The sequence below is a fragment of the Trachinotus anak genome, unplaced genomic scaffold (genome assembly GCF_046630095.1).
Source record: "Trachinotus anak isolate AG129_WGS33_773 ecotype Australia unplaced genomic scaffold, CSIRO_AGI_Tana_v1 ptg000031l, whole genome shotgun sequence".
In the NCBI taxonomy this organism is placed as follows: domain Eukaryota; kingdom Metazoa; phylum Chordata; class Actinopteri; order Carangiformes; family Carangidae; genus Trachinotus; species Trachinotus anak.
In genome coordinates, this window is record NW_027273882.1 from 8,012,509 (window position 1) to 8,037,933 (window position 25,425).

Here is a 25,425-nt window from a genome sequence, read left to right on the forward strand (position 1 = left end):
ACCTCACCTCAACCTCCAGCAGCACAGCATCATGTCTGCCAGACTCTCCAACACACATCCTTAACTAAACCAAATAAAAACAGTCCCCCGCCCTCGCAGGACAGACCAGTCTGCAGGTTTTCACCCGACTGCCGTGTTTTTTTCTTTTCTGGTAAGTTTGTTCCGGAAACCAGTCGAGGGCCTGATAAAGCCGAGTGCAAATACGAGGGAGATGTGGAGGTTTACTCAGCGCACACACGGTCTGTCGGCAGCGGGAGAGGCTCGGCCGAGCTCTGCAGAGGAACCAGAGGTCTGAGGAAGAACCGGGACACAAACACAGCCTCCGAAGAGAGACTCACAATTAGGTCAAATGAACACAACATGAGGGAGACAGACTGTGTGTCGCAGACCAGGTGTGAAAAAGTTACGAATCATATGTTAAGTTCTTAGTACGACTCAGAACAGTGAACAGTGTCCTCCACCTCTGTGACGGTGTCTGAAAACTAAAGAGACAAACCACAGTTTGTTGTATAATAATGTTACATATAAGACAGGACCACAAAGTGAAAGAGACACAAAACAACTAAATGCAACACGGTTGTTCATTTTGCGTCTCTTTGTGGTTGTGTAACATCAGTTTGTAGTTGTTTTACATCTCTTTATGGTCATTTTGTAAGTCTTTAGCACCTGTTTGTTCATTTTATGTCTCTTTGTGGTTGTTCTGCATTTCTTTGTTGTTGTGCTACATCACTTTGTGGTCATTTTGTGTCTCTTCATGGTGGATTTGTGTATTTTTGTGTGTTTTTATGTGTCTTTTTGGCATCATTTTCATCTTTGAGGTCATTCAGTGCCTTTCAAACATGAAATATTAACAGTCACTTCGTACAGAAGCACAGAACCAGGGGCCCATTGATCTCTTGGGCCCCTGGGCCAACACCTGCTGGTGATGCTAGATAAAAAAATCAGGGGATTATAAAAGTTATACAGATTCATCCTCTGATCCACAAACATCTCCACAATATTTCATGGTAATTTATTCAGTGTTTAAGACAACGTGGTGCGTGTGAAGAGGAGAGACATTTGAAAATAACATATACACAATAAGGTGAAAAGAACAGGAAATGACAGATTTAAGAGGGCGATCCATCATGTAACACTTGTTACTGGAAACAAACCATTTTTTAGGAGTTAAACACTCGGCACCATGAGTCCCTGTTGTTGTGTCGGTCCTGCAGGGTTTGTCCTGGACTGCAGGAATAATTGTGCGTGCAGAGCTGGAGTTAGGACATCCCTCATATGTATGCATGTGTGTGTGTGTGTATGTGTGGTAAACGCTTCTTGTCCAAACACAGCATCGCTGGCTAAGCCCTGACCTCGAACGGCTCGGCATGCAGCCTTCCCATTATTCTTGGTCAGAGAAAGGTCATTATTATTCATAACGTGCTGATTGCTTTCTTGAGCAAACGGACACGCTGAGCGGCGGCGAGTCTGAAGAGACCACCCCTCACACCTCGGCACAGATATATCTGCTTTTGTTTATCAGAATTAAGACTGAAAGATTTCATTTTCCCATTTCATGTCCTTCTAACTTCTATTTCTCTGTAGAACAACACAAATGATTCCAGCTCTTCACTGAAGCTAAGATGTTCAGCGTGGCTCCGTCAGTCCACCACTTTGGTCCAGACTGAAATATCTTAACAACTAATGGATGGATCGTTACTTGATCCTACAGATGCTCATGTTTGTAATGTTGTAATAAAAAAAATCCAGAGTTTGTCAGGCTAAAGCTAAAACCGCACCAGTCTCCAACCTGAACAACCACAGGTCGTTTCCAAACCTCTGACACGACCCGTAGGAGGGTCTCCTGAAACAGCGCCGGACCTTCAACACCATGGTTACAATAATAAACACGTGGACTCTACTGACAGCAGCATACGCTCGGTTAGCTTCAGGAAAAGATGGTGATTGGGTTAAAACAAGAACTTCCTCAACATTCCTTGAACACCGCTCTCCTGTGTCATGTTCCTGTGTTTTGTTGACACATCCCCCACCTCCTCCTGAGACAGTCTGCAGCTCAGTCACTATTCAGGGGCCGCGTCCTCTCGAAGGTGTGGCCCTTCGTAGCTGTTGTAGATTCTCCCTTTGTCTTACCGTTGCGTCGTAAAGCATGGCTTCTGTCGCCGAGGTTTGAACAGTTGTACTGTTGCTGTTGAGCTGAGCTGAAACACAGCTCGTACATTCAACAGTCTGATCCTAAGGCCCTCTGTCCGAGGGGTTTAGCTTTCTCTACCGGTTCGCTATAAATCTTGGGATAGAAAGGATCCACCTATTGGAAAAATAAGGACGCATTTCTTGGCCAAATTTGAAGAAGTCTTAAATGGGACAGTCTAGTCGCGCCGCTGTGACAAAATTGGTCTTAAGATACAGCCTCTGAAGGACAGTTTATGTGGCTCTTTTGCCTTTTTCATCATTACCACGACCACTAGATGTCACCTAGCAACAAAACCTAACTATGGGTCATAGTGACCTGCTGACAGACGACCTGTGGGCTCGTTTGTTACTGGATGCTAAGCTGCTAAACTGCTACTGCTGGACACTAAACATTACACCTGCTGAACTTCAGCCTGTTAGCATTGTCACTGTGATCAGAGCTGCAAACATGGCTGCAGACTCAACAAGGGAGCAAACTCATGTCAGAAACACAACCTCGAATCAGAGCTTAACTCACGACAGTGAATTAATGTCACACAGTTTTCCAGCTAAAACTCTGGCTCCAGAAACCTGAGGTGTTTAATATTCAACGTGAGCTGATGTAGAACCTGTTTGATCACAATCCATTGATCCTGTGTGTAAAGTTAATGGACAACCTGCCCTGTCTGTGGACGCTCATGAAAACCTGCTCAGTGACGTTTCACTGCAGCTTTATACCAACGCCGTCACCATCAGATGCTCAGTAAAGGGTTAATGTTTTATGATCGGAGTCAGACTGAGCGGCTGCAGGTGTGGTGCTTTAAAAACACTGACCTCACCTGTGCAGGTCAACTTTGACTGCTGTGGAAACCAAACACAGTCTCATAAAACACACATATACTGTAGATTCTGTTTGTGTGTGTGTGTGTGTGTAATTGTGACAGAGAACCTGGATTTTAAAGGCTCTACACACAACACACAATACAATGTCTTATACACGAGGATTAAAGATTATTTAGTGAGAGTTTGAAGCTGTTTTGGTTTCTCGTGACGAAGGATTCTGCCCATGATCACATTCTTCTGCAAAACTGAATCTGCAGTTTTGTGAGCACTGGTTTTCTTCCTGGATGTTGTTGACCTCATTGTCGCTCACGCTGTCTGATCAGACACTAAAGCACCAGTTTCCACAGATAATCCGAACCCATCTGTTTTCAGTGCAAGGCTGCATAAAAAAAAGTGAATTTTTTTATGCAGCCTTGCATGTGACTGCACCTTCTGTTAGTGGTAGTAACCACTTAGTTAATAAACTAACAACAAATAATATCTAATATATAATAATATACTTACATAGTAAATAATGAGTTCAGTCACATGAAAATGAATCTATTCGACACTCGTACAGAAACATCATGATTCAATCACAGGCCTGTTTCCACCGTTTTATAACTGAAAATTATTTTAAATACAACATTTGACAAGCTGACTTGAGTTTGTCCAGATCAGCCTTTAAATCTCCTCCACAGCGACAGTCTGTTTGTCAGCGAGAGGCCTGAGCGTCATGGTCAGTTAACCTGGACCGGCCTGTGGTTATGGTTGGACTGATGCTCGCTGAAGTGTGCAGCCGTCAGATCTGTTTCCCCAAAATGATCAAATATCACGATCCACACACAGATACCTGCTTGAAAAATACAAAATACATGTCAGGAATATGTTTTCATTTTGTATTACCTAATATTTTAAGAGGTTCTTCAAATATTTGATTTCAGATATTAACAAAATGTGTGTTATTTAAACAGTGAATTACCATTATTTAAATAAACATAGTCTTGTTTGGTTTGGTTTGGTTTGGTTTGGTTTGGTGGGAAAGGAGACCTTATTGGCTGTGTTTTCATAAATAATAATCACTTAATCACAAGGTGATTTTAAAAGATTAAATTAGAAAATGTTTTTCCTTTGTTAACTTCAGTTTTCCAGTATATTGGAAGCTTTTTCATCTTTTTATACTAGTAGTAGTTATTTGTATGAGGAGCTGCAATGAAATTATTTTCTTCTTCAATTAATCTGCTGTTTATTTGTGTATGTTTGTCTATGAAATGACAGAAAATAGTGAAAAATGTTCTTAGAATTTCCCAGATTCTCCAGCTGACATCTTTTAAAGTTCAGTTTACTGACGTTTATGACAAAGAAAATCATTGAATCCTTTGAAAAGCAGAAAATGTTTGAAAAATGACTGAAATGATTATTTGATTAATGATCAAAATAATTGATAATTTTCTATCAGTTGACGAACTGCAGTAGTATTTATTTAAATGGTGGACCCCTGCACACTGCAGCCAGACCTGGTGAAGCCTCACTGAGCCACACTCACCCGTATAGATGAGACAGAAGTGCAGCTCTAGTGCTGATTTCATTCATCATATTGTGGTCTATAGATGGCTGTGTCAGTGTCAGACTGAAATTTGGTTCAGACATTCATGGTCCACAGAGGATGAATCCTGATGAGTTCCTGATTGTTGCTGCAGCAGCATCAGTAATCTGATCTTAATCTCGTCATTTATTCTGTGAAATTTTGAAACATCTACTAAATGGATTGAGACATATTTTGTTCAGACTTTCATGGTTCCCAGATGATGAATCATAATGACTTTGATGAATCTCTGAAGGTCAAAATTTTAATTTATCCAACGCTTTATGACCAGTTACTTGCAAAACTCCAGTCATTCTCATCAGCTGTAGTTGAAGCTAATGTTAGCATGCTAACTGAGATGGTGAACATAGTAAAATAAATGTTTAACTGCCTCTGAGACCAGAATCGTCCCAGCTGCCTCCCGAGTGACGGCTCGACCTGTCGACTGTTATCAGCTGCTGAAGATCACTGGTCTGGTGTTAATGTGATTTAAGACCTTTCACTGTCTGTAGCTCTTGTTGTTAATCTGCTGACACTGTGCTCAGTCTCTGCTGCTGATAATGAAACCATTTAGTGCTAATGTTGCCCTTTAAAGAAAGACTGGATCTCAACCTAGACCCAGAGATAGACCCACAGACTGGTTTTCAACTATTACTTCTATTTTTCCTTCAGTGTTTCTTAATTTTGTTTCCTTCTGTCCAATCAGTGCTTTCCTCATTGTACTGTGGCATCCAAACATAAATGTGGTGTCTTATTTTGTTACTTTATTAGTTTTTTTTTTTCAAAATAAAAGTTATGCATTTAAAAACTGTTATTGTCAAAACTACCTTGCTGCTGAAAACTGAAAAAAAAACCCCACTTTTTTTAAAACGGAGTCCAAACTAAATCAACCTTTGTGGAGAAGTGGGACAAATTAAATAAAACCAAAAAACACGATGTGTTTCCATATAAAGATTTTTATCTGATGCACAGGTAAACACACAGGTGACTGATGGATTGTGGGAAAACTGTTCTTTTATCGCATTTTCAAGCCAAGTCGAAGTGATTTTATTCCAAAAAGTCCCGTTTCTCTTATGTGGAGTTCATGATGGGCCTGGGGTGCACGCCGTGGTAGTAGTTGGTGTCGGTGTGAGCGGGATCCAGGCCGGTTTTGGCCGCCACCAGCCCCCCGGCGGACACCGGACAGCCGTAGCCTCCGTACTGCACCACCGGCTCCAGTTTGTGGTGCTGAGGCTCGGACATGAGGTTGTTGATGGAGAACGGGTGGTTGAAGGAGCAGTGGGGGTGGGGGTGGGGGTAGTGGTCTGGTTTCAGGTGGGCAGCGTCGTGCAGCAGCAGTGGGTGAGGATGAGGATGATGAGGATGAGGATGAGGATGATGAGGATGAGGATGATGAGGATGAGGATGAGGATGAGGATGAGGATGATGAGGATGAGGATGAGGATGAGGATGAGGATGATGAGGATGATGGGAGAACAGGTGCTGGCTGTGAGTGAGCGGGGAGGGCAGCAGTTCCTCCCGGGGCGGTTTGAGCTCCACCCCGGCCCCCTTTACCTCTGAGGACGGAGGGGGGGAGGGGGGGGAGTGCGGGGAGTCCGGACCCGAGCTGGTGCTGGTGACCGAGCCGCCCTCCGACCCAGGCTTCCCCCCCGCCTCCGTGTCACCTGCTCCGGGCTGTTTCGCGCACTTGAAGCGCTTCTGCCGCCGCAGGTAGCAGCCGTTCTCAAACATGTTGCCCGAGTCCGGGTGCAGGGCCCAGAAGGAGCCTTTCCCCGGCCGCTCCGGGGAGCGCGGCACCTTGATGAAGCAGTCGTTGAAGGACAGCGAGTGTCGGATGGAGTTCTGCCAGCGCTGCTGGTTCTGCCGGTAGAACGGGAACAGATCCATGATCCACTGGTAGATCTCGTTCAGCGTCAGCATCTTGCCGCCGGACTGCTGGATGGCCATGGTGATCAGGGAGATGTACGAGTACGGCGGCTTGGCGTGCGTGTAGCTCCGCCGGTACGGTTTGGGCTCCCTGGGTCTGATGCTGCAGGCCTGGCCGTACACCGGGCTCATCACCGGCATGGCCCCGTACGGCGGCGGGCTGATGGGGCTCATGCTCGGCGGCAGCGCGGCGCCCAGGCCCGGCGGCATCCCGGCTCCGGCCTGCGCCGCGGCCCCGGGGTTCTGCGACATCCCGCCGGGCGCCGAGGAGTGGCTGACCCCGACCGGCGCCATGTGGCCGGTGCCGGTCATGTAGCCGCTCATGGAGCTCATGGACAGACCGGAGTTCATGCTTCCCGCTGCCGTGTAGCACTGAAACACAGAGACCCGGTTACTACCAAGTTATTAACAGTTAATTAACACAGATGTTAATATAGAAATCACTGCCGATGAACTCTGACTTTATAATAAGCTTCATTTTATTTAAAGAAAAAAAACAAGATCACAAATCACATAAATGACACTTTAAACATAAAAACATAAAGTCCGACAAACAAACTGGCCTCATAACAACTGTCTGCTTATTTTTATTCATTACTGTTGTTGTTCTCTCTTTAAAATGGTATTTTTGCGTTTGCAACCATTTTTTACACCATCAACAAATTTGTTGATTATTTTCTTGATTATTCAATTAACTAAAAACTAAAAAGTGTGTGATGTCTGATTCATTTCCTGCCATTAAACTACTCATTAATCTTTTCAGCTCTGATGTAAATGTGTGTTTGGCTGTGAAATGTTGCACCTTTAAATATTAAAATTCCCTTTTTATTTTATTGTATTCATCATCTTTCAACTTTTTTATAGGCCACAGGAAAATTGAATAGCTACTAAATAAATAAGTAGATAAATGAATATCCTGAAATCTCAGGATACCTCAGATATTTGAGGTGCTATGTGACTTTGTGGGATTAAAACTTAAAACTCAGAAAAGCACAAATCCTCTGTTTTTAAAGCTGGAACTAGGTAAAATTTGGTAGCTAGAAAATTAAATGATTCAATTATCCCAATAGTTGTAGATGAGTTTTCTGATGATCTACAATGCACCTCATTTGCAATTCATTAACCCACATTACAATTAATTTGTCCACAACTGTTATTTTATATTTTCAATCCAAACACCAGCACAAACATAAGTGATCTATGTACAGGGATTAGTTAAATGACTGTTTTTTCTTTCAAACATAAATTTACTCCATATTTCACCATTCCTTGATTTCCTTTCTTCTTTTTATTAACATGATGTCAAATGACGTTATTATTATTATTATTATTATTATTAACGAGGAAAGGTGCTTAACATTGAACTTGATCAGTCTTTTCTCTTATGATAAAAGGATAAATACTGGAGGATGTGTGATGACTCCTCTAACTGTGAAACGGATTTTAGATTTTCTTTTACAGCTGCTTTATGTGGCACTGTCCTGACCTGCATGATTTCTTTTTTATTTTTTTATTTTTAAACAGACATGAAGCTTCCAGAACAAGTCTCAGGTTACTTATTGTGTATGTGGGTATGTATGTATTGCAAATATATTTTCAGTAATTTTTGACATGATTTCCACTTTAGAAATGACAATACTTAAGCTATCTTGAGATTTTTTTTTTTTTTTTTTGAATTGAAAATGTGTTTTCCTTGCAATAAGATTGGATTCATGTCCGGACATATTATCTCTGACCATTTTTGTTTCTGCTCCATCGAAAATGATATTTAACAGAAATCTAAGCGTTAATTTCAACACAGAGCGGGGGGGGGGGGGGGTCTGACCAGGATTTCATCAGAGTTAAAACTCTCCGGTCAGGACCGACGTGTGGTTTCTACTGAACCCCGCAGTGAAGCGCACAAACCTCGGTCTCTCCGTAGAAGCCGCCGCTCCAGTCCGGGTGGTCGTGTCCCTCCATTTTCAAGGCGCTCAGCATCGTGTCCGCTCCGGCGCAGATTCCGTCCAACAGCTGGAATCCTCCGGTCCCGCTCCGGTGAGTCCTGCGGTTCAGGGCCGGGGCTGCTGCCTCACCCCTGGGCAGCGACTGTGACCGGGACTCGGTCTCTGCTCACTGACCGAGTCCGGGAACCTGCCGCGGAGCCAGCAGCCAATCAGCTGCCTCGCCCCGCCCCTCCCCAGCTCACGTCCTCATCTGAATAATGAGCATAAAACAGCACAAGATGATGGTGATATCTGTCTAAGAGAAGATAACTTCAAAAAGTACTGAGGGGGAGAGTAACCGAGTACTTCTACCTCAAGTACTGTGCCTCACATATATTATAGGTACTTTTACTACTTAAGGTGCTTTACTAGTTTTTTTTGTTGTTGTTTTGTTTTTCATTTGATGCTACTTTACTTTACTCCACTGCATTTGTAAAATATTTTGATATGATAATAAATTACAACACATTGTTATATTATTATTATTAATAATAATAATAATAATTTATTTATTTAGGATATTTATTTTTATACAAGGACAAAAATAACAGAAAGACCCATAAATGACCAGAATCACAGCCGACCCCCCCCAGCAGTGAAAATGACCCACAGTGAAGAGGCTCCCATTGTAACTTACATCAGAGAAAAGGTAAGTTAATGTACACATACACATTGTTAAATATTAAATCAGTGTGTGTGGCCTCCTTCAGATGCTAGATTTGGATTTTGGGTGAAAATCTCGAGGATTATAAATGTAAAGTTTGTCTGTGACCTTGACAATAGAAAACATTCTCAGCCCAAGGTCCATGTATTAGCTGTTTTGGAGCTTTTGGTCATTTCACACAATTCAGTAATTGTCCCTTTATCTTTATCTTCCTGCCTCATCTCTCGCTTTTCCCTGAAATGACTCCCTAATCCAACATGTCTGAGATCTGCGTTTCACCCTGTGTGATGGCAGCAGTCCTACAGTTTGAAGGTGATTTAATTTAATGTATTCTTCATGTTCTGTTTTTACAGGGGTCACAAGCAGAGTGGAGACTGTCTGGGATCTTCCTCCTCCTCCTCCTCCTCCTCCGCCTCCTGTTTGTGGTCTGACAGTGTGTATTTACCTGGGGGTGAATCTGAAAGGACGACAGGACAGACGGTACACACAGCTGAGGTGAGGAGACAAGAGAAGTTGGACCACCATGCTCTCTGCACACACATGCCTTCTCCTCCCTTTGTGGACGTCAAACAACCTGAAATGTTTTCCTCCTCTGTGGTCCAGTGTAGCTCAGCAGCCACGCAGGACACTGAGGCTGTCAGGCTGGAGGAAGAAGGCTGAAGAATTCTCTAAAGCTACAGCTACAAAAGTCTACTTGAGTCATGCAATAAAAAAAAACCACACACAGCAGTTATAGCCAAGTCCTGCAGGAAGATATTGAAGCTATGACCTCAGTGTGTGTAATGGTGAGGCCCTGGACTGCATTAATCTGGTCAAACAATAACGATTTTTACTGTTATTATTAATATTATGAGTAATGTTGTTGAAATGAGGGAGAGGTGCTCAACACTGACCACGATGCTCCTCTTTCTTTGTTCATGACAATTTATAAATGAACATTAACGTCGAGAGTCATGTGAAGTCTGTTCAAAAACATTCCAGTTTAGTCTTTAAACTTCAGTGTTGGTTTAACCTGTAAAGGCTGAATAAAGTGGACGTGATAGGAAGGCTGCAGGAGAAGAGCCTGATGCCGTTTGATTCAACAGTCCTGTGATCAGTCTTCTTCATTGTAAATAAATCTTCATCTTCTAATCAGATGACTCATTATTTGTTTCATTTATTGATTTAGATTTGATTGACCGAGAGCACGGGAGCAGCTGCTTGGCTGCTGAGATCCACACAAGTAAACATTACATCCTGATACAAAACAACAGTGGGATTACACACAAGGAAAACAGAAAAGGCGTCAAATTACAATAAACCAACAGTAATAAAAACTGATAAGAACAGGTCTTTACTCTGTTGTTTATCAGGAGTGCAGGAATCAGCCTGCTGCTGTTTGTGACTCAGGCGTCTCTGCCCACTCACCTGGCCATTACGCTTCCACATCATACAAATCTGTGGCTTCTCTCAGGAATCTCAACAGACGTGGTTTGCTCTTCAGTTTATTTTCTTCACACTTGTCAGTCACATTTTTAAGGTTTTAATGCACTGACCAGCGTTTCTCTGATGACCCTTCACCTTTCACCTGAACCTCCCTCTCACCTGAAGCCTGAAGACTTGTTTTGTTGCACATTGTCGGCAGAGGCCGCCACACTGACCCCTGCCGGGGGGCCTGTGCCACTGCAGCCAAATAAACCCCGACATATCACTTCTTCACTGACATTAAATAAGAAATAAATCAAAGCAGTAAAAGCAACAGGGCAACTGGTGAAGATCTATTATTACACAGACTATGTATTCATTCGTTGTTTCAAGTCACAATTCCCCTGTTAATAGCAGATTTTTCAACGCACTTCTTCTTCGTCTTCTTCTTATTAGTAGTAGTAGCAGAAGTTGTAGTAGTTGTTTTAGTAGTTGTTGTTGTTGTTGTTGTGTGAACTCTATGTTAAAATTCCCTTTATTTGGATGAGACCTATATTGAAAAAGTCAATTCGTTGCCGGATGATTTGTACCGACCGAGTTTCCGTACTTGCGTGTTAGCCGTTAGCTCCTGTTAGCCGTTAGCTCCTGTTAGCCGTTAGCTTGGTTGTCCCGCACAAGGGCAGAGGAGCGTTGTTGTCTGCTCCTTTACTATTTAAAGTTGTTTTAAGAGTCACACAGTGGTCAACTCTGCCTCCGACCTGAAGGTGAGTTTAATGCCGGAGGACGTCCAGGTTTCTAACGTCATGTAGCTGATGTTTCTTCACAGACGCTAAAAATCTGATGAACATGGAGTAAATGGATATTTTCTTTTATTCAGATGTCTCTCGCCTCCTCCTGGTGAAAGACACGTCGGTGATGTCGGTTCATGAGAACAACAGTAAACTTTCTGGTTAAACTTAAAAAACAAAGGTGTTTTACATGAAAAGGTTAGAGCAGTGTCAGGACCAGCGAGTCAGATTCAGTCCATTAACAGTCGTAATATACAACGTGGTATGAATTACAATCGAGTAAATTACATTATATGATAATATGATGTTAAAATGAGGCAGAAGCACCGCGGTGTGAGAATTCAAGTTAACTTCAGTTGATTGTTTAAGCTGTTAGTGTCGATCAGAACACACTCAAACTGCAGCTTTAATGTTAGGACCGATTAATAACAGTAATTATGAAATATATGCAGAGCTGTTTTGATTTTTTAAAAATATATTTTCTTCCAAAGCTTTGAGCACCACAAACTAAATTGCATGTTTTCTCAAAACCTGAACAAATAAAACTAAAACTGTTTGCATGGACAGAGCCCTGTGCGGGGGAATGATTTGATTTGACTGACTCCATAAATTTAAAGACCACACTGGTGCTTTCACATGTTGGAACCCAGTTTCCAGTAAGAGTTAGAAACTTGACCCAGATGATCCGTCACAGTCTGCATCATTTCTGCTTGCTTTGCTTTAAAAGTTGTGTTATTGTTGTGTTGATGCAGGTGAGTTTAGACTGATAACACAGTTTTTAGGAAAAAATACAAGCAGATTATCTTTGTCTCTACAAGATGAGTTTCATAATGACTGAAACAAAACCAGCAACTGCCTGGCAGGAAGAAAGTCTGTAAATGCACCACAGGTCACAGAGAACACACTTTTCATCCTTGTTAGTCTAAATAAAGTTGTTTGTATGTGTGGATCTCTGCTTTCAGATGCCTCCGGCCAAGAGACTGATGAAGGGAGTGGTCATTGTGGAGCTGCTGGGCGTCTTCGGGGCGTACGGCCTCTTTCACATGATGAACAACAGTCAAGGTATTAAACCCAGAGAATAGCCAGCGTCAGACACTCTCAGGTTCTGTAAATGACAGAGAACCAGGCCTTTGTTTGAAACTCATTCTAGGAGAACAGACTCATTATAGGAGAACCTTGTTCTCCACGTTGTCTTGATAATCTCAGGATAATGTCTGTTTCCAGTTTTATTTCCATCATTCACGTCATACTCAGCACTGTTCACTAACAGAAAGAACAGTTTTTATTGGCTGGACAGCAACAGCAGGTCCAGGCCTGGAAACCTGAATATCTCTCACTGACTGAGCGATGAAGCTGAGTGTTTCCTCATCGGCCGTTGCTCTTACAAACTCACCAGGGGACATTTAAGCTGTGTTTCCATTTTAAGATTGACTGACTCTTCAAGCCCCTTTAGCGACGTTTCCTTTTTCAAAAAAGCACCTGGAGACAAATTAGTGACTTTTGGGCAAACCTTTTTGCAGAAGAGTCGTAAACGCACCTCTCTGCACTGACCACACGGCTTCTGTCTCTCTACATCCGCATTTTTTTCTTTTTAAAATGTTTTAAAATGAACACGATCTCCGTCCAGACCCGGAGTTTTCAAAATAAAACGAGGCAGCAGCGTTTCAAACCCTCTGTTCTCGGGGCTTGGAAACGCAGCAAGAGAGATGTGTTTTAAAATGAAGACGTCGGTTTGTGGATGATGTGTTCATGGGCTGCGTTTCAGTTATTATTTCCTACATGTTCCGTTGTCTGACAATAGAAACAGAAAACCATCTCAACTAGAACAGTTTTACTATAAATTCAGCTGTATCAAAATTCTGTATATATGAGTCAGTGCAGATTTATCTGTATTTGGCATAAATCTGCTGATGTATCGGTCACGCTGGGGTTGGTCTGGACTCTTTTTGTATGACTGGAATCAGTTCTGTGGAAATGTTCTTTTACTGAATTTACATTTACATTACAGGTAATTTCAGTGTTTGTGTTGACTTATGTTTGAAATGCAGCAATTGTTTGAATTGGACCTGAGACCTTGGTCAGCCAAGTGACTGTTTAAACAAATCTTTATTTCCTACAGACTTCAGGAGCACCATGAACAGGAGGTTTCCATCAATTCTAGAGGGTAAGAGGATCACATGATTTCTGAGTTCTGTGTTTTGGTTGAACTGTGACAATTTCAGTATTAAAAAAAACTTATTTTGAAAGACTTATTTTGAAGGGCAGCCCAGCTGTGCTAAATGTAGTCAGATTGCAGTAGATGGAGTTAATTTCAGACTGTTGTTAGAACCACTGTAGAAGCCAGAATCAGTTTGTGATGAAAGGGACCATCTGTATTTTTGTTAGTTTATATTGATGGAGAACAAAAAAGTGATTTATCTGTTGTTTGCAAACATTACAACTGTAAACAGACTTGATCAGCATCAGGAAACAATAAGTTTAATTTTAGCTGACATCTCTTCATATAACAGTTACAATGGATAGAAGAAAATCTTGGATTGTTATTAAACTGGAAATGTTTACATTGTCATCTGCAGAGAGAAATACGTAACCAGGACAACCTTATGTCTCATATAGTCTCACAAAGTCTTTAATTTTTTAAGAAACTAACCGCGGCTCCTCTTCACACTGTGAAGACAGACTGGATCTGAAACCCAGTGTCTGCTCTTGTGTTTCCTCCCAGTTTACTACCAGTCCAACGAGTGGGCGGGGGTGCATGGCATCCGAGAGAGAGACCACGAAGCCTGGTCGGCCAAACGAGACTGAAGGGGTCCTGCAGTGAAAAGTCCACATGAACAAGAGGCTACTTCTTCCTCTTCTTGTTCCCGAACGTCCTGCTTCCTGTCCTGGCTCGGCCGAATGTCGGCTTCCTCTTGTTGAACGTGGCCTTCTTCCTGCGCAGCGTCTTGGCGTCGCGGCCGTGGATCCAGTCGTCACGTTGGGCCTCCCACTTCAGCTGCTTCAGACCTGCAGGGATCAACATGAAGTGTTAGAGAGGACGTCTACATCGCTGCCTCTGCTTTGATTACAGTACGAACAGATGTCACATGTTTGTTGTTTCTCCTGTTCAGTCTGGCCCTGAATCCTTTTCTAACACCACTGTGATGTAAGTGATGAGGGACGAGAGAAGACTGGATAAACTGCTGCTTCAGTTTGTGTGACGTTAATGAGGCTTCAGCCGTCTGAATCACAGAGTTACAGGCTTTGTAACTCTGTGTAGTGTAATGATCAGTTGATTAATCGAGCAGTTGTACCAAAGGAAAATAGTCCATTATTTTAATAATAGTTTTTCAGGCAAGAATAGTGAAATAATTAATTGGAAAAATGATCATCAGTTACAGCCCTAAAGTAAACATGTAATAAATGGTTTAACATACTGAATGTAGTGGTAAGCAGAGTTTATTAATGTATTATTAACAACTATAACCCTCCTGTGGACACCAACAAATGGAGGCTGCTGCATAAACAGAAAATAAATGATAATATAGTAAAATGCAGCTGTGATAACAGATGCTACACATTAACAAAACACTTATAAATGTCATTATTTCTGCTTTTAACTACATTATAATCTGTTATAAACCATTTATTGCAGGTGTATTTAAGAGGCTTCATAGAGAAAACAGGTTCTCAGGGAATTTCCCACTAAAAAATGGAAAATACACAACAATAAAACTCAGGCTGCTGAAGCCTCATTAACTGTGTAATATTTTGTTTCCCATCTGTTCTGGAGGAATTGAATTAGGAGGATTTCTTCAGTCAGTGTTGACCTGAGTACATCTGCAACGATTAGTCAGTAATCTATAACAGGGCAGCTCATTAAACTGAACGTTGGTCATTTCATGTGGTTTTGCCACATTAAGGAAGATGTTCATCTCTTGTATTTGTTTGACTCTTGACTGGATGTAAGTGATTTTGTCTCTGTGGAGAAGTTATTAAACTCAGCTGGTGTCCAGCAAACTGAAGCAATCCTCTGTTTGTTTCTCACCATGTGTTCTTCTAACTTGAACTTTAATGAGTTCTATGTTTATATCAGACAAACCTACACCGTTTTAAATTGACTGAGGCTGCAGAAATATGGATGTAACCTGAGCAAATTCACCTCTAAACAGTGGAAATAAATCAGCTGCTTTGTTTCTAAATAGTGGAAATGCTCGCTCTGCTGCTGTGTGTGTGGCCGGCAGCTTTCTGATCAGACTGTCACTCAGGTGACTCACCTGCTTTGTCGGTGTTGGCCATGGCGTTGAGTCCAACATTGTCAAACTTGGAGCCGGCGTTCTCATCCAGCAGGGAGCCGAACTGGAAAACAACACACCACATTTAACTACAGAAACACAGCTGACGATGACACAAGTTTCAATACGTGTATCAGTGTAAAAAGAGCTGAAACAATACAAACCATTGATTAACTGGTTCCAAATTAACTGGTTCTATTTTCTTGAGGTTTTGCTAATGTTATAAAGTGAATCAGTGTTTTTAATTTTACCATTCAGATGTTTTTACAGACTCAGTGTAGAGTTGAAGCTGAACTTGAATCTCTTCATCAAATGAACAGTTCACAGGACTCTCACCTCTTCAGCAGAAGCAAACATGGCTGCATCTTTCTTTCCTCTCTTCCTCTTCTTCCCTGGTTTAGAACCTGTGAGAAGAAAAAAAAGGGTTGATAAACTACAGTTTGACTGATTCTGGAGCGTAAAGCTTCGTTAACACAGACAAAAAAAAAACAAAACAAAACTCAGTTAAAAATAAAACCAGGAGATGATGTTAAACTGCTTGTTGATTGAACTCTGACCTAAAGATCCTGAGAAGTCGAGCTCCTCTGAGGATTTCCTCTTCGCCTTCTTGGTGCGAGGGGTGATGTCAGGAGCCTCCAGCTCGTCGTCTGAATCTGCAGAGGACAAGACGTGTGTCAGTGTTAGAGGACGTGTTGCCAGGTAAGATTCAGACGTTAGACCAACATGTCAAACATCATCACATTAACATACAGGTGCATGTGTGAGAAGGAGCTTATGGGACTCACCATCAAAAGCTGCATCATCATCATCCTCCAGCTCTGGAACTGAGAAAGCAAAGAATTGAAATAAAGGAGAGATTTATTGTAGTATCCAGGTCAGACTGTGTCCACTAATGAACATCAACAGAAACATAATGTAAATCAGCTCCTTTTCAGTTTTATATAAAATATGTATAATTTTCTATCTGATGAGCACATGAACCACAAAACCTCAAGAGAAAATATGATTATTTTATTTGTTCAGTTACCTTCCTCATCATCATCATCATCATCATATTCCTCTCCACCTCCGTCAGGATCCATGAACATCCCTCCTTCCTCCTCCAGCTCATCTCCGAAGTCTTCCTCGTCCATGCTGCCCAGAGACACCTCCTCATCGTCCAGGTTGTCCATGTCCGAGTCGTCCGAGTCGTCCGAGTCCTCGGCGTCTTTCCTCCCTTTTTTCTGCTTCACGTTGCTGAGAAACATCGAGGAGAAAGCGAGGAGGGAGACGAGTCACAACAGATGAAGAACGAAATTAAAAATCACTCACCAGAAAACACCACAACTTTTTTCACCACTGGGGGGAAACAAAACCAACTTTAGCTCAATATAGTTAAACATCTCCTCTCTCAGGCTTCTCTCCTGAGCTCCACAACAAACAGGATGTCAGTGACCCAAGTCCAACCTCTGTAGGATCGTAGCCTGCAACTGTAGCTTGGTGAAACTCAGAGGTAAATGTAAATTATGATGGTCAGTCAGTTCTGAAACAGACGATCAAATTCAGACTAAAATGTTGTGATATTTCATAGAAAAACTTTACTGGTCTCTAATGTTACTGTGATTGTGAGGGATGGACAGCGATTCACCGGCTTCCTGACAAACCAGCTCAGCACAGAATGAGTGTTTGGTGTTTGCTGCTTTATGGCTCTCACTTTCCAAAATATGGGACCTTTAATCTTTTAAATTGTGTTGTCTAGAAAATATTCAAAAGCCTTGTGTTGTCCAACCAAAACCCAAAGATATTCTGCTCACAGTGATATAAATCAGAGAAACAAATCACAGCGATCTTGTGAGAGATGAAAGATTTCCACAGAACCAAAACCCTTTTGTTTAAAACATAATAAATCATGAAAAACTCACCCTGCAAAGTCCAGATCATCATCCACCAGGTCTGTGAAGTACGAGTCTCCCTCACAGGAATCTGCTCAGAAACAAAGTCACTTCCAGTTATGGAGAATCAGAAGTGCCAAAATATTCAAATCTGCTCACACAGGATTAAAGTTTTCATATAAAATGTTCAGAACAGAGCTGAAAAGACCTGGATAATAAAACTACAAGAAAAAAACAAGTAACAACTGATTTCATTCATTCACAAACTGAAAATGAAGCTTTAGTCAATAAAACTGTCTAAAGTCCTGTTTCAGTATTTTCAGCTCTATAAGTCATTAATTATAATTATTTGACTTGTAAATACATATTTTACTCTTTTACATTTTAAATGGATTTTATTATAAATTCTTCTTTTATATTTTTTCACTGAGTAATTTTATGACAACTTATTAAAACTTTTGGTTTGATGTTTTACTAACTGATTGTTTTACATTATGACACGTGAACGTCTCACTGAGCAGCAGACACCTTACAGGCTGAGATCAGCTGAATCGTCTGCGTCGACTCACCGAGTATTTTCTCAAACTCCTCGTCGTCCACGTCCTCCACGCTCTCATCATCGCCGTCTCCTCGTGGCCGATGAACCTTCTTCTCCTGCTGACGTTTCTTGAAGAAGCTGTTGAGACAGAAGAAAATATATACAAAATACAACAACAACAATAATGACAACACAGAAGTGATATGAGACACATTTTGTCCAAAATCAGAGCAAATATACGACAGGGCGTCTGATGCTAAATGTCCCTCCTATGTTTTATTTGTGGAGGTTTGATGAGGCAGAGTTTTTATTGATTAATGGTAATTCTGTATCTATAGAAATTTTTTTTTTTAATTTGAGACTTTTTAAAATATTACCTGGGATGAAATTTAAATCTATTTCAGCAACAAAAATAAAAAAGGCTAAAAACAAATTTAAGAAACGGCCTGTGAATGATTAAACAAAGCAAATAAAACTGTACGACAAAAGTAAAACTAGCAGCAAATTATCAGCAATTAACTGAACAATTCAACCTTGTGACAAATAAAAGCTACATTTGATCAACTATCTCTCTCTTTAAAAAAAAAAAAAAAAAAAAAAAAAAAAAAAGGTTCCTGACTCACCGATAGAAGAAGATTTCATCCACAGGGATCTGACTCTCTTCTTTAGACAGAAACTGCTCACTGTTCACTGAGCACAGAGACAGAAAACATTCACTTCACTGACACTGGATAAAACAAGTGGTGGCAGTGATGAAATGTGCCAATCAGGCAACAATCAAATCAGTTTCTTCAATACAAACTTTCAAAAACAAGAGAAGAAGAATCCTGTTTGGACTCACCTGGTAAAGAGTCGACAGGTAACCTCTGTCTGGGCCTCAACGCTGCAGCATCTGTGTTTTCTGAGAAATAAAAATATTAAAGCACAATTTAAAATTTTTCCAAACCTTGATTTTTCATGTACTTGATGCTGGGCTTTCTAGATGTGCCAGATGTTAAAATTATTAATTATAAAATAATCATTTATTACGTTTTCCCTTCAGCTGTTTGGGGTTTCTGAAGACGAATCGATCCAGGAAGCGGATCAGGGTGAAGTCCTGCAGAGGGTCTCCAGAGTACTGGATGAAGTCTCCCTGTGGAGACAAAGACGAACTCTTCTGTTTACACTGGAAATGAGCGACAACCTGCAGCATCAGCAGATACCCCGAGACAAAGCTGACTGTTACTGATGCTCCAGTCATAAAGAAAGAGCAGTGGGACTTTCAGTATGAGAAGAATCTAGTTTTACCTGCAGGATTGTTTTTGCAAACAGCGACACTGAGGGGTGGAAGTGCAGAGCGAGCTGCGGAGACAAACACAAACATTTAACACAAACACTTTAAACAGGTTTTAGTTTATTTCCTGCTGACATGTTTAAGTCAACTAATAATCACTGAATAAAATTTCAGCCTCTATTTTCCACTCTAGTGAGTAACATCCCAATAATTTAATAATCTGTATGTGAGGCCACAATATCATTTTACAGTTTTTAACTTTTCAGTGTCTTTGTTTATCCAAACATTTTGTCTTCAAACCTTATTATCATTAATATAGCTTAATCAATTAAATAAAGGTCATTTTAAATACAATTAATAAGAAAAATCATATAAATCCTTCATTCAAATTCAATATTTACACAAGAGAATACAAATAAATTAATTGTAATACCTTTTTTATATATATATATATATATATATATTTTTTTTTTTTTTTTTTTTTTTTTTAATGATTTTAATAATTATTTTTTTATGCTGACACACATATTGATATTCAGCAGTTATATCGTACAATAGTTATTTTTAAAAAACTATATAACATCAACACATTTTACAGTGTAAAAATCAACCAAATCAAATCAGTGTCCTCTGGTGGACTAACTATGTAATGGAGACACAGTTTGTAAAGTACCTCAAACCTTGTTTAACATTTCTGTCCAGAAATGTCTTGTTGCTTATTGGCTGCTTTATTCACAGTCGACACCTTTGTATTTATTGTGGTTAGTTTGTGTCTCACCCTCTGCAGCTCCCATAAAGTGGAGTGGTCGGCGCCGCAGAATAGCGGGTTTCTGTGCAGCGGGTCATAGCTCTGCAGGCTCTTCCCTCCTGGAATAAGACGGGAGGAAAGACATTAAAAAACTCAGTGTTAAACCACAACAACAACATGGAACAGCTACGTAGTGTTTCTCTTGTATCTACTGTTGAAATGTAGACAGACCTTCCAGGTTCTGGTGATGTACCCATGATGCCGTGGGTTTGGCCACCTCTGCCCCTCCCTCTGGACTTGCTCCTTCCTCCAGTTTGTCAGCGTCCACAAAGCGCTCCTCTTCATCATCGTCATCATCATCCTTCTCTTCAGCGAGGTCTTTGAACTCCTCCTCCTCTCCATCCTGAGCACACACAACAGGAAGTAACATTCAAAACAAACTGTAACTGTACACGTTAAAATCAGGGAGGATGAGGAGACTGTTCATTTGTTTCACCATCTACGTTGTAAAAAAAATATATATATATAATTAATATTGTATATTATATCTATGGGAGCCCATTTATAGCAAGACAAAAAGTTGATGAAATGTTAGGAATTACAGAACCAAAAATATTCAGCTTTGGTCAAAATTATGTTAAAATCTAAGAATCATGTCATAATTTTGAGATTTTTATAAATATTGTAATTATTCCCAGTATCTAGATTTTCTATCTATATCCCTCATTTAAAAACATTTTCCAAATTACACTGACTAAACAAATTTGAAAGTACAACCATTTAATTAACATATAAAACATACAATATAATAAGAAAGAACCAAGCAGAGAGGCTTATATATATAAAAAGTGAGGATTTGATGCTTTTCTTTGTCTGAAATGAGAGTAAACTGAATATTTTGGGGTTTAGGACTGCTGATTGGCTCTATAAAATTTAATTAATCGTTGAATCAAGAGGATAATCAGAAAAATTAATTGATATATAATTATAAATTGATAAATAATTATAAGATGCAGCCCTAATTTGTTGTGATTAATTAAAATTTAATTTTTACCCTTTTATTTAAAGATTTTTTGACATTTTTTTTTTTAAACATAAACAGGATATAAGAATTTTAAAGAATAAGATAATAATTTTATTTTCAGTTAAATAAAAACAAAAAACAGAAACAGAGACTTCATAGATTTATTGGTGCTGATGTGAGCAGCTTTCTCACCCCGTCGTCCTGCAGCAGCAGCTTCAGGCCCGGCTTGGCCTTCATGACCTCTGACACCAGGAAGAGCGCTCCACAGGCGAAGCTGGCGTTCTGCTCGGCGCTGACCTGCAGCAGACGCTTCACGAAGGCTTTGACCCGCCGCAGCATGATGTCGGCCTTCAGCGACTTGTAGAGCAGGTTGAGGAACATGCTCTGTCTGGAGGACGACGACAGCCCGGGGTCCAACAACTTCCTGCAGAGAAGAAGAAGAAAGGCCGGGTTTCGATTTTTGGTTTAAAATCACCTTCATATCCAGTTCCTTTCATTTAAGCACGCTGTGCAGCTGCTGCTAACAAGCCCCATAATAACCACGTGGTCAGCTTCAGGTTTTAAATCAAAGATGGTTCATAGACAGAAGCCTTGTCAGAGCGATGCAGAGCCCGAGGCTGAAGTTAAACATGTTGTTTCATGTACCAGACAATGAAACACAATCCTGGAAGTTGGAGGAACTGACACGTGTGTTTAAAAGCTTATTAGAATCCAAAACACAGCACAGTAGTTTACATTTTCACAGCTCTACAAAGTCATCACAGCAGCAACTATTCTATCTTACAATGGGAGGATCTCACAGTAAATTGCAGAAATATAGAGTCCAGCAATGCAGAGCAACGTTTTTTGCTGCACAACACAGCTTTGTTTTGAACCCAAGATCCTGAAATAACAAATATCTGAAAACAGTGAAAGATGCAGCGAAGGGGGTGAAACCTGCGGCAAAAACATCTGTTATAATCCAGGTAAAATGACCTGTTCAAAAAATTAAGAGTTTTTTTACAGGACTCAACATTTCCTGTGTGGACAACATAATATTCAAAGGGATTCAGAGACTGGTAAAAACCACTGACATTAAAAGTGTGACCCGAACCAGAAAAGTTGATTTGGTGAAATCCAGAACGGTGGAACCCGACAGGTGAGGGTGGTTTTACCTGTAGAGAGCAACGTAGTATCGGTCAGAGACGGTCTGCTGGGAGTCCATCACCTGGAACAGCAGCATGAGCGCCTGCACGGCCGTGTTGAACTTCACCAGGTGGACCACTTTGAACAGCGTGTCCAGCTGCTCCTTCACCTTCTCGTCTCCGGCGCTGGCGTAGGGATACGCCCTGTTTACGCCCGACAGCAGCGCGCTCAGCATCTTGGACTCGATGTCCTTCTTCTTGACGCAGGCACGGAAGAAGGAGAAGTAGATGGTGATGAGTTTGGCTGCGAGCTCGGCCTCGCTGTGGCTCAGCATCACCTGGCTGAGGAAGCAGACGGCGTAGTACTGCGCCTTCGCGCTGATGTTGGGCCTGAACATGAGCCGCTCCACCTCGCAGCACACCACCGCCTTCATGTTGGGGTGTTTGTGCAGCAGCGTCTCCAGCAGGTACGAGGCTTTAGCCGCCGTCTTGTACTCTGGGTCTCCCAGCTTGTTGACCACCTGGATGAGCAGCGCCCTCTCCTGCTCCGGGCGGCTGCACAGCAGCTCGTGGGCGGTGGCCAGCGCCTTCGCCTTGGTTGCCGGCACCGTGTCATGAGCCACCAGGTCCAGAGCTGCCACAAACTCAGCGATGTGGTGCTTCAGCTGGTGCTCAAAGTACCAGAGGAGGAGGCGGCGGTCGCGGGCGTCACGGTTGCCGCTGGCCTTCTCCTCCAGCTGGTCAAAGGGGTGCTGTGCGAAGGGGCGGAGCTTCCTGTCTTCCGGGAGTAGGTCGGACAGCAGAAGCTCTCGCAGCGTGTCCAGAGCCATAAGACCCATCCGCCGGCTGCCCTTCTTCTTCACCATAGACACCAGGTGCTCCACGTGCTCCACTGAGTGCACCGGAGCGTCCTGGATTAGAACCGTCATGGCCGCCATCCTGTCTGCCAGCACGCCGGAGGAGACGACCGTCTTCATCCAGCCGGAGTTGGCTCCTTTCTGCAGGTTCTTCTTGCTCTTGTAGAGCTCCACCTCGGCCTCAAACAGCCGCTGGGCGAGCGTCTTGTACTGGGAGACCAGCTGGGGGTCCTGCGGGGTCGACGAACCCTCGGCTGTGTATTCCAGGTCGAACCATTTCCCCCCAGGTTTGATCAGCAGCACCTGCCTCTGCTGAAACTCAAACACACTCGGGTTCTGCTTGGCCTTTTTCCCAGCGGTTACAGGAACGTCTTTTTTCTTCTTGGCCTGTTTGTTCTCTGCCTGCTGGTCGTTACTTACTTTCTTCTGAGCGCTGGACGCTTGTTCTTCTGCCGACACTTTCTTATCTTTGGTCTTCTTACTTTCCTTCTCACCAGATTCTCCAGCATCGTCTGCGATGACCTGCTGTCCCGCAAACGCCTTGATGCCCAGTTTGGTGATGAATTTCTCCAGCTCGCCCTCCTCCAGATCGTCTATGGCGCCTTTCTTTCCTCCATCGATGAGCTCGTTGGAGTCATCCAGGCCAGCGAGGAGGACGAAGTCGGCCTTCACACAGAGGAGAGAGGAGAGAAGAATATAAGAAAGGGTTAGATGGATTCATAAACTAAATATCGTTGTATCGGCTTTATTATATCGACTGATCGACACGATGTCACTTTATGTGCAGAAGACAAACCTTTTCCACTTTCTGGTCTTCATCACTCAGCTGTTTGATATTTCACTTTTTTCTGCTTTAGCACGTTGTTCTTTTGAATTAAAAACAGCATTTTTCAGTTCTGAGAAATTATTAAATACCATAACTTTTCCTGATTCTTTTCCTTCATGCTTTTTTCCTTTTGTCACAACGTTTTAGTCAATGTTTCTGTTGATAAAAATTGTAATTATTAATTCCTTGGTCAGTCGACACAAAGTTAATAAAGACATCACCTTGGCACCTACCTTTTATATCGTAAATAATGTGCAAATTAAATCTTAATGAAAATAGCTTCAGTCATAGTTTTCCCCATAAATCAGTTCCTGCAAGTTGCCAAATCAGAGTTGTCTCCTTCAGTGGGTCCATTGAAGATTTAATCATTGTATTAACATTAATGATGCAAAAAAAAAAAAAAAAAAAAAAACACCAAATATTTTCTGGTTACAGCTTCTCAAATATACAGGCATGCTGCCTTTCTGTGTTTTATATATGTATAATCAGATAATATCCTTAGCAGCCAAACCAGTCAAAATACTTGATAGCTGTAGCCCTAGTTATGTTGTCATTATTAGGGACGAAAGCTTCCAAACTGGAATCTTAGTTACATAATCCCAATTAAATTCATTTACAAAAAACACTCTTTATCTCATGTTTATGCACAAATTACTTTAAAAATATCTGAATTGTCAGCCTCAAAAACACAAAAACACTGCACTGAAGAAATGAAAACAAATGTGTAAGTGTGTGAATGTGTGTTAAGCTTCACAGAAATGCAGGTTAATTCAGGAGAAACCCTATGAAGTTCTGAATGCGGTCGGGTTTGAGCTCACCTGTGTTCCTCCGAGCCGTAAAACCTCCTCCACACTGAACTCTTCTTCGTCTTTCGTCTGCTTCTTGGCTCTGTCTTCCCCTCCGCCAGGTGCTGAATCTTCTTCCTCCTCTCCGCAGCTCTTCTCTCCGTCCAGGTCATTTTCTTCAGGCTGAAAAGTCACTTTTTTCGGCTTGGATTTCTTACGGTGCTTGTTTTTCGCTGCCATGCTCGCTTCAGCATGAGGAGCGTGACCCGGATGCAAAGAGCGACGTCACGTCAGCGTTTCCGCAACGTTTTAGTCATTTTCTGAACGTTATTTTTTTATTTAAAGAATGATATGGACAGATAAACAGATACACAGACATAAAATTTACGCAGAATATTAACTGCGTTTTGTTTAGTGTTTAGTTTTTACGTTTATGTTGGCGAAAAAGAAAAACGAAGCAAGAGTTCAGAGCCAATCATATTTCTTCTTTGAACTACGTCACGAAGATCACCCAATGAGAGAGTTTGTTGTTGCCGAATAGTGTCAAATTAGCCGTTAGAAGACATATCGATACAGGAAACGAGGGAAATTTGTTTTCAAAATAAAATTAAGAAAAGCACATTTTACCAATGTTTGACTGACCAATTAATTTATATACAGTGTCACTGTATTATAATCATTAATTCAGTATTGTAACTGGTGAAGATGAGTTCCATTGTAAGTACTTAATATACTGCTGGGTAGCTAAATCTATAAAGTAGGGGG

The 25,425-nt window shown here is 41.5% G+C and overlaps 3 protein-coding genes across 5 annotated transcripts; 1 reads left to right on the forward strand and 2 right to left on the reverse strand.

The window, feature by feature from the left end:
* Positions 1-5,339: 5,339 nt before the first annotated feature.
* LOC139612489 (hepatocyte nuclear factor 3-beta-like) lies at positions 5,340-10,733 on the reverse strand. 3 transcript variants are annotated; one of them, XM_071468107.1, is made up of 3 exons: positions 10,556-10,733; positions 8,408-8,695; positions 5,340-6,874 (listed from the first exon to the last, which is right to left on the reverse strand). In XM_071468107.1, the coding sequence occupies exons 2-3, from the start codon at positions 8,477-8,479 to the stop codon at positions 5,648-5,650; spliced, it is 1,299 nt and encodes a 432-aa protein (XP_071324208.1). In that variant the 5' UTR covers positions 8,480-8,695; positions 10,556-10,733; the 3' UTR covers positions 5,340-5,647. The 3 variants fall into 3 exon arrangements, with proteins under 3 accessions (XP_071324208.1, XP_071324207.1, XP_071324206.1); XM_071468106.1 differs by having other exon boundaries at positions 8,408-9,605; XM_071468105.1 differs by having other exon boundaries at positions 8,408-10,669.
* A 430-nt stretch (positions 10,734-11,163) lies between these two features.
* LOC139612490 (protein CEBPZOS-like) lies at positions 11,164-15,344 on the forward strand. The gene is made up of 4 exons (XM_071468108.1): positions 11,164-11,316; positions 12,303-12,402; positions 13,460-13,504; positions 14,063-15,344. The coding sequence occupies exons 2-4, from the start codon at positions 12,303-12,305 to the stop codon at positions 14,143-14,145; spliced, it is 228 nt and encodes a 75-aa protein (XP_071324209.1). The 5' UTR covers positions 11,164-11,316; the 3' UTR covers positions 14,146-15,344.
* On the reverse strand, positions 13,432-25,065 carry cebpz (CCAAT enhancer binding protein zeta). Its single transcript, XM_071468099.1, has 17 exons — positions 24,694-25,065; positions 22,223-23,715; positions 21,261-21,492; positions 20,276-20,447; positions 20,075-20,163; positions 19,311-19,364; positions 19,053-19,155; positions 18,865-18,924; positions 18,647-18,713; positions 18,055-18,161; positions 17,516-17,576; positions 16,642-16,850; positions 16,400-16,438; positions 16,172-16,267; positions 15,951-16,018; positions 15,597-15,678; positions 13,432-14,346 (listed from the first exon to the last, which is right to left on the reverse strand). The coding sequence occupies exons 1-17, from the start codon at positions 24,898-24,900 to the stop codon at positions 14,183-14,185; spliced, it is 3,303 nt and encodes a 1,100-aa protein (XP_071324200.1). The 5' UTR covers positions 24,901-25,065; the 3' UTR covers positions 13,432-14,182.
* Between the last annotated feature and the right edge of the window lie 360 nt (positions 25,066-25,425).

Bases quoted from the DNA above. Each gene is read 5' to 3' on its own strand.
- LOC139612489 (XM_071468107.1), bottom strand. From the start codon at position 8,479: ATGCTGAGCGCCTTGAAAATGGAGGGACACGACCACCCGGACTGGAGC. The intron at 6,875-8,407 runs GTTTGTGCGCTT...TCTGTGTTTCAG, and splicing joins GCTTCTACGGAGAGACCGAG to TGCTACACGGCAGCGGGAAG.
- LOC139612490 (XM_071468108.1), top strand. From the start codon at position 12,303: ATGCCTCCGGCCAAGAGACTGATGAAGGGAGTGGTCATTGTGGAGCTG. The intron at 12,403-13,459 runs GTATTAAACCCA...TATTTCCTACAG, and splicing joins CATGATGAACAACAGTCAAG to ACTTCAGGAGCACCATGAAC. The intron at 13,505-14,062 runs GTAAGAGGATCA...GTTTCCTCCCAG, and splicing joins GTTTCCATCAATTCTAGAGG to TTTACTACCAGTCCAACGAG.
- cebpz (XM_071468099.1), bottom strand. From the start codon at position 24,900: ATGGCAGCGAAAAACAAGCACCGTAAGAAATCCAAGCCGAAAAAAGTG. The intron at 18,714-18,864 runs GTGAGTCCAAAC...CTCTGTGCTCAG, and splicing joins ACCTGTCGACTCTTTACCAG to TGAACAGTGAGCAGTTTCTG. The intron at 16,268-16,399 runs GTGAGTCCCATA...TGTCCTCTGCAG, and splicing joins TGATGATGCAGCTTTTGATG to ATTCAGACGACGAGCTGGAG.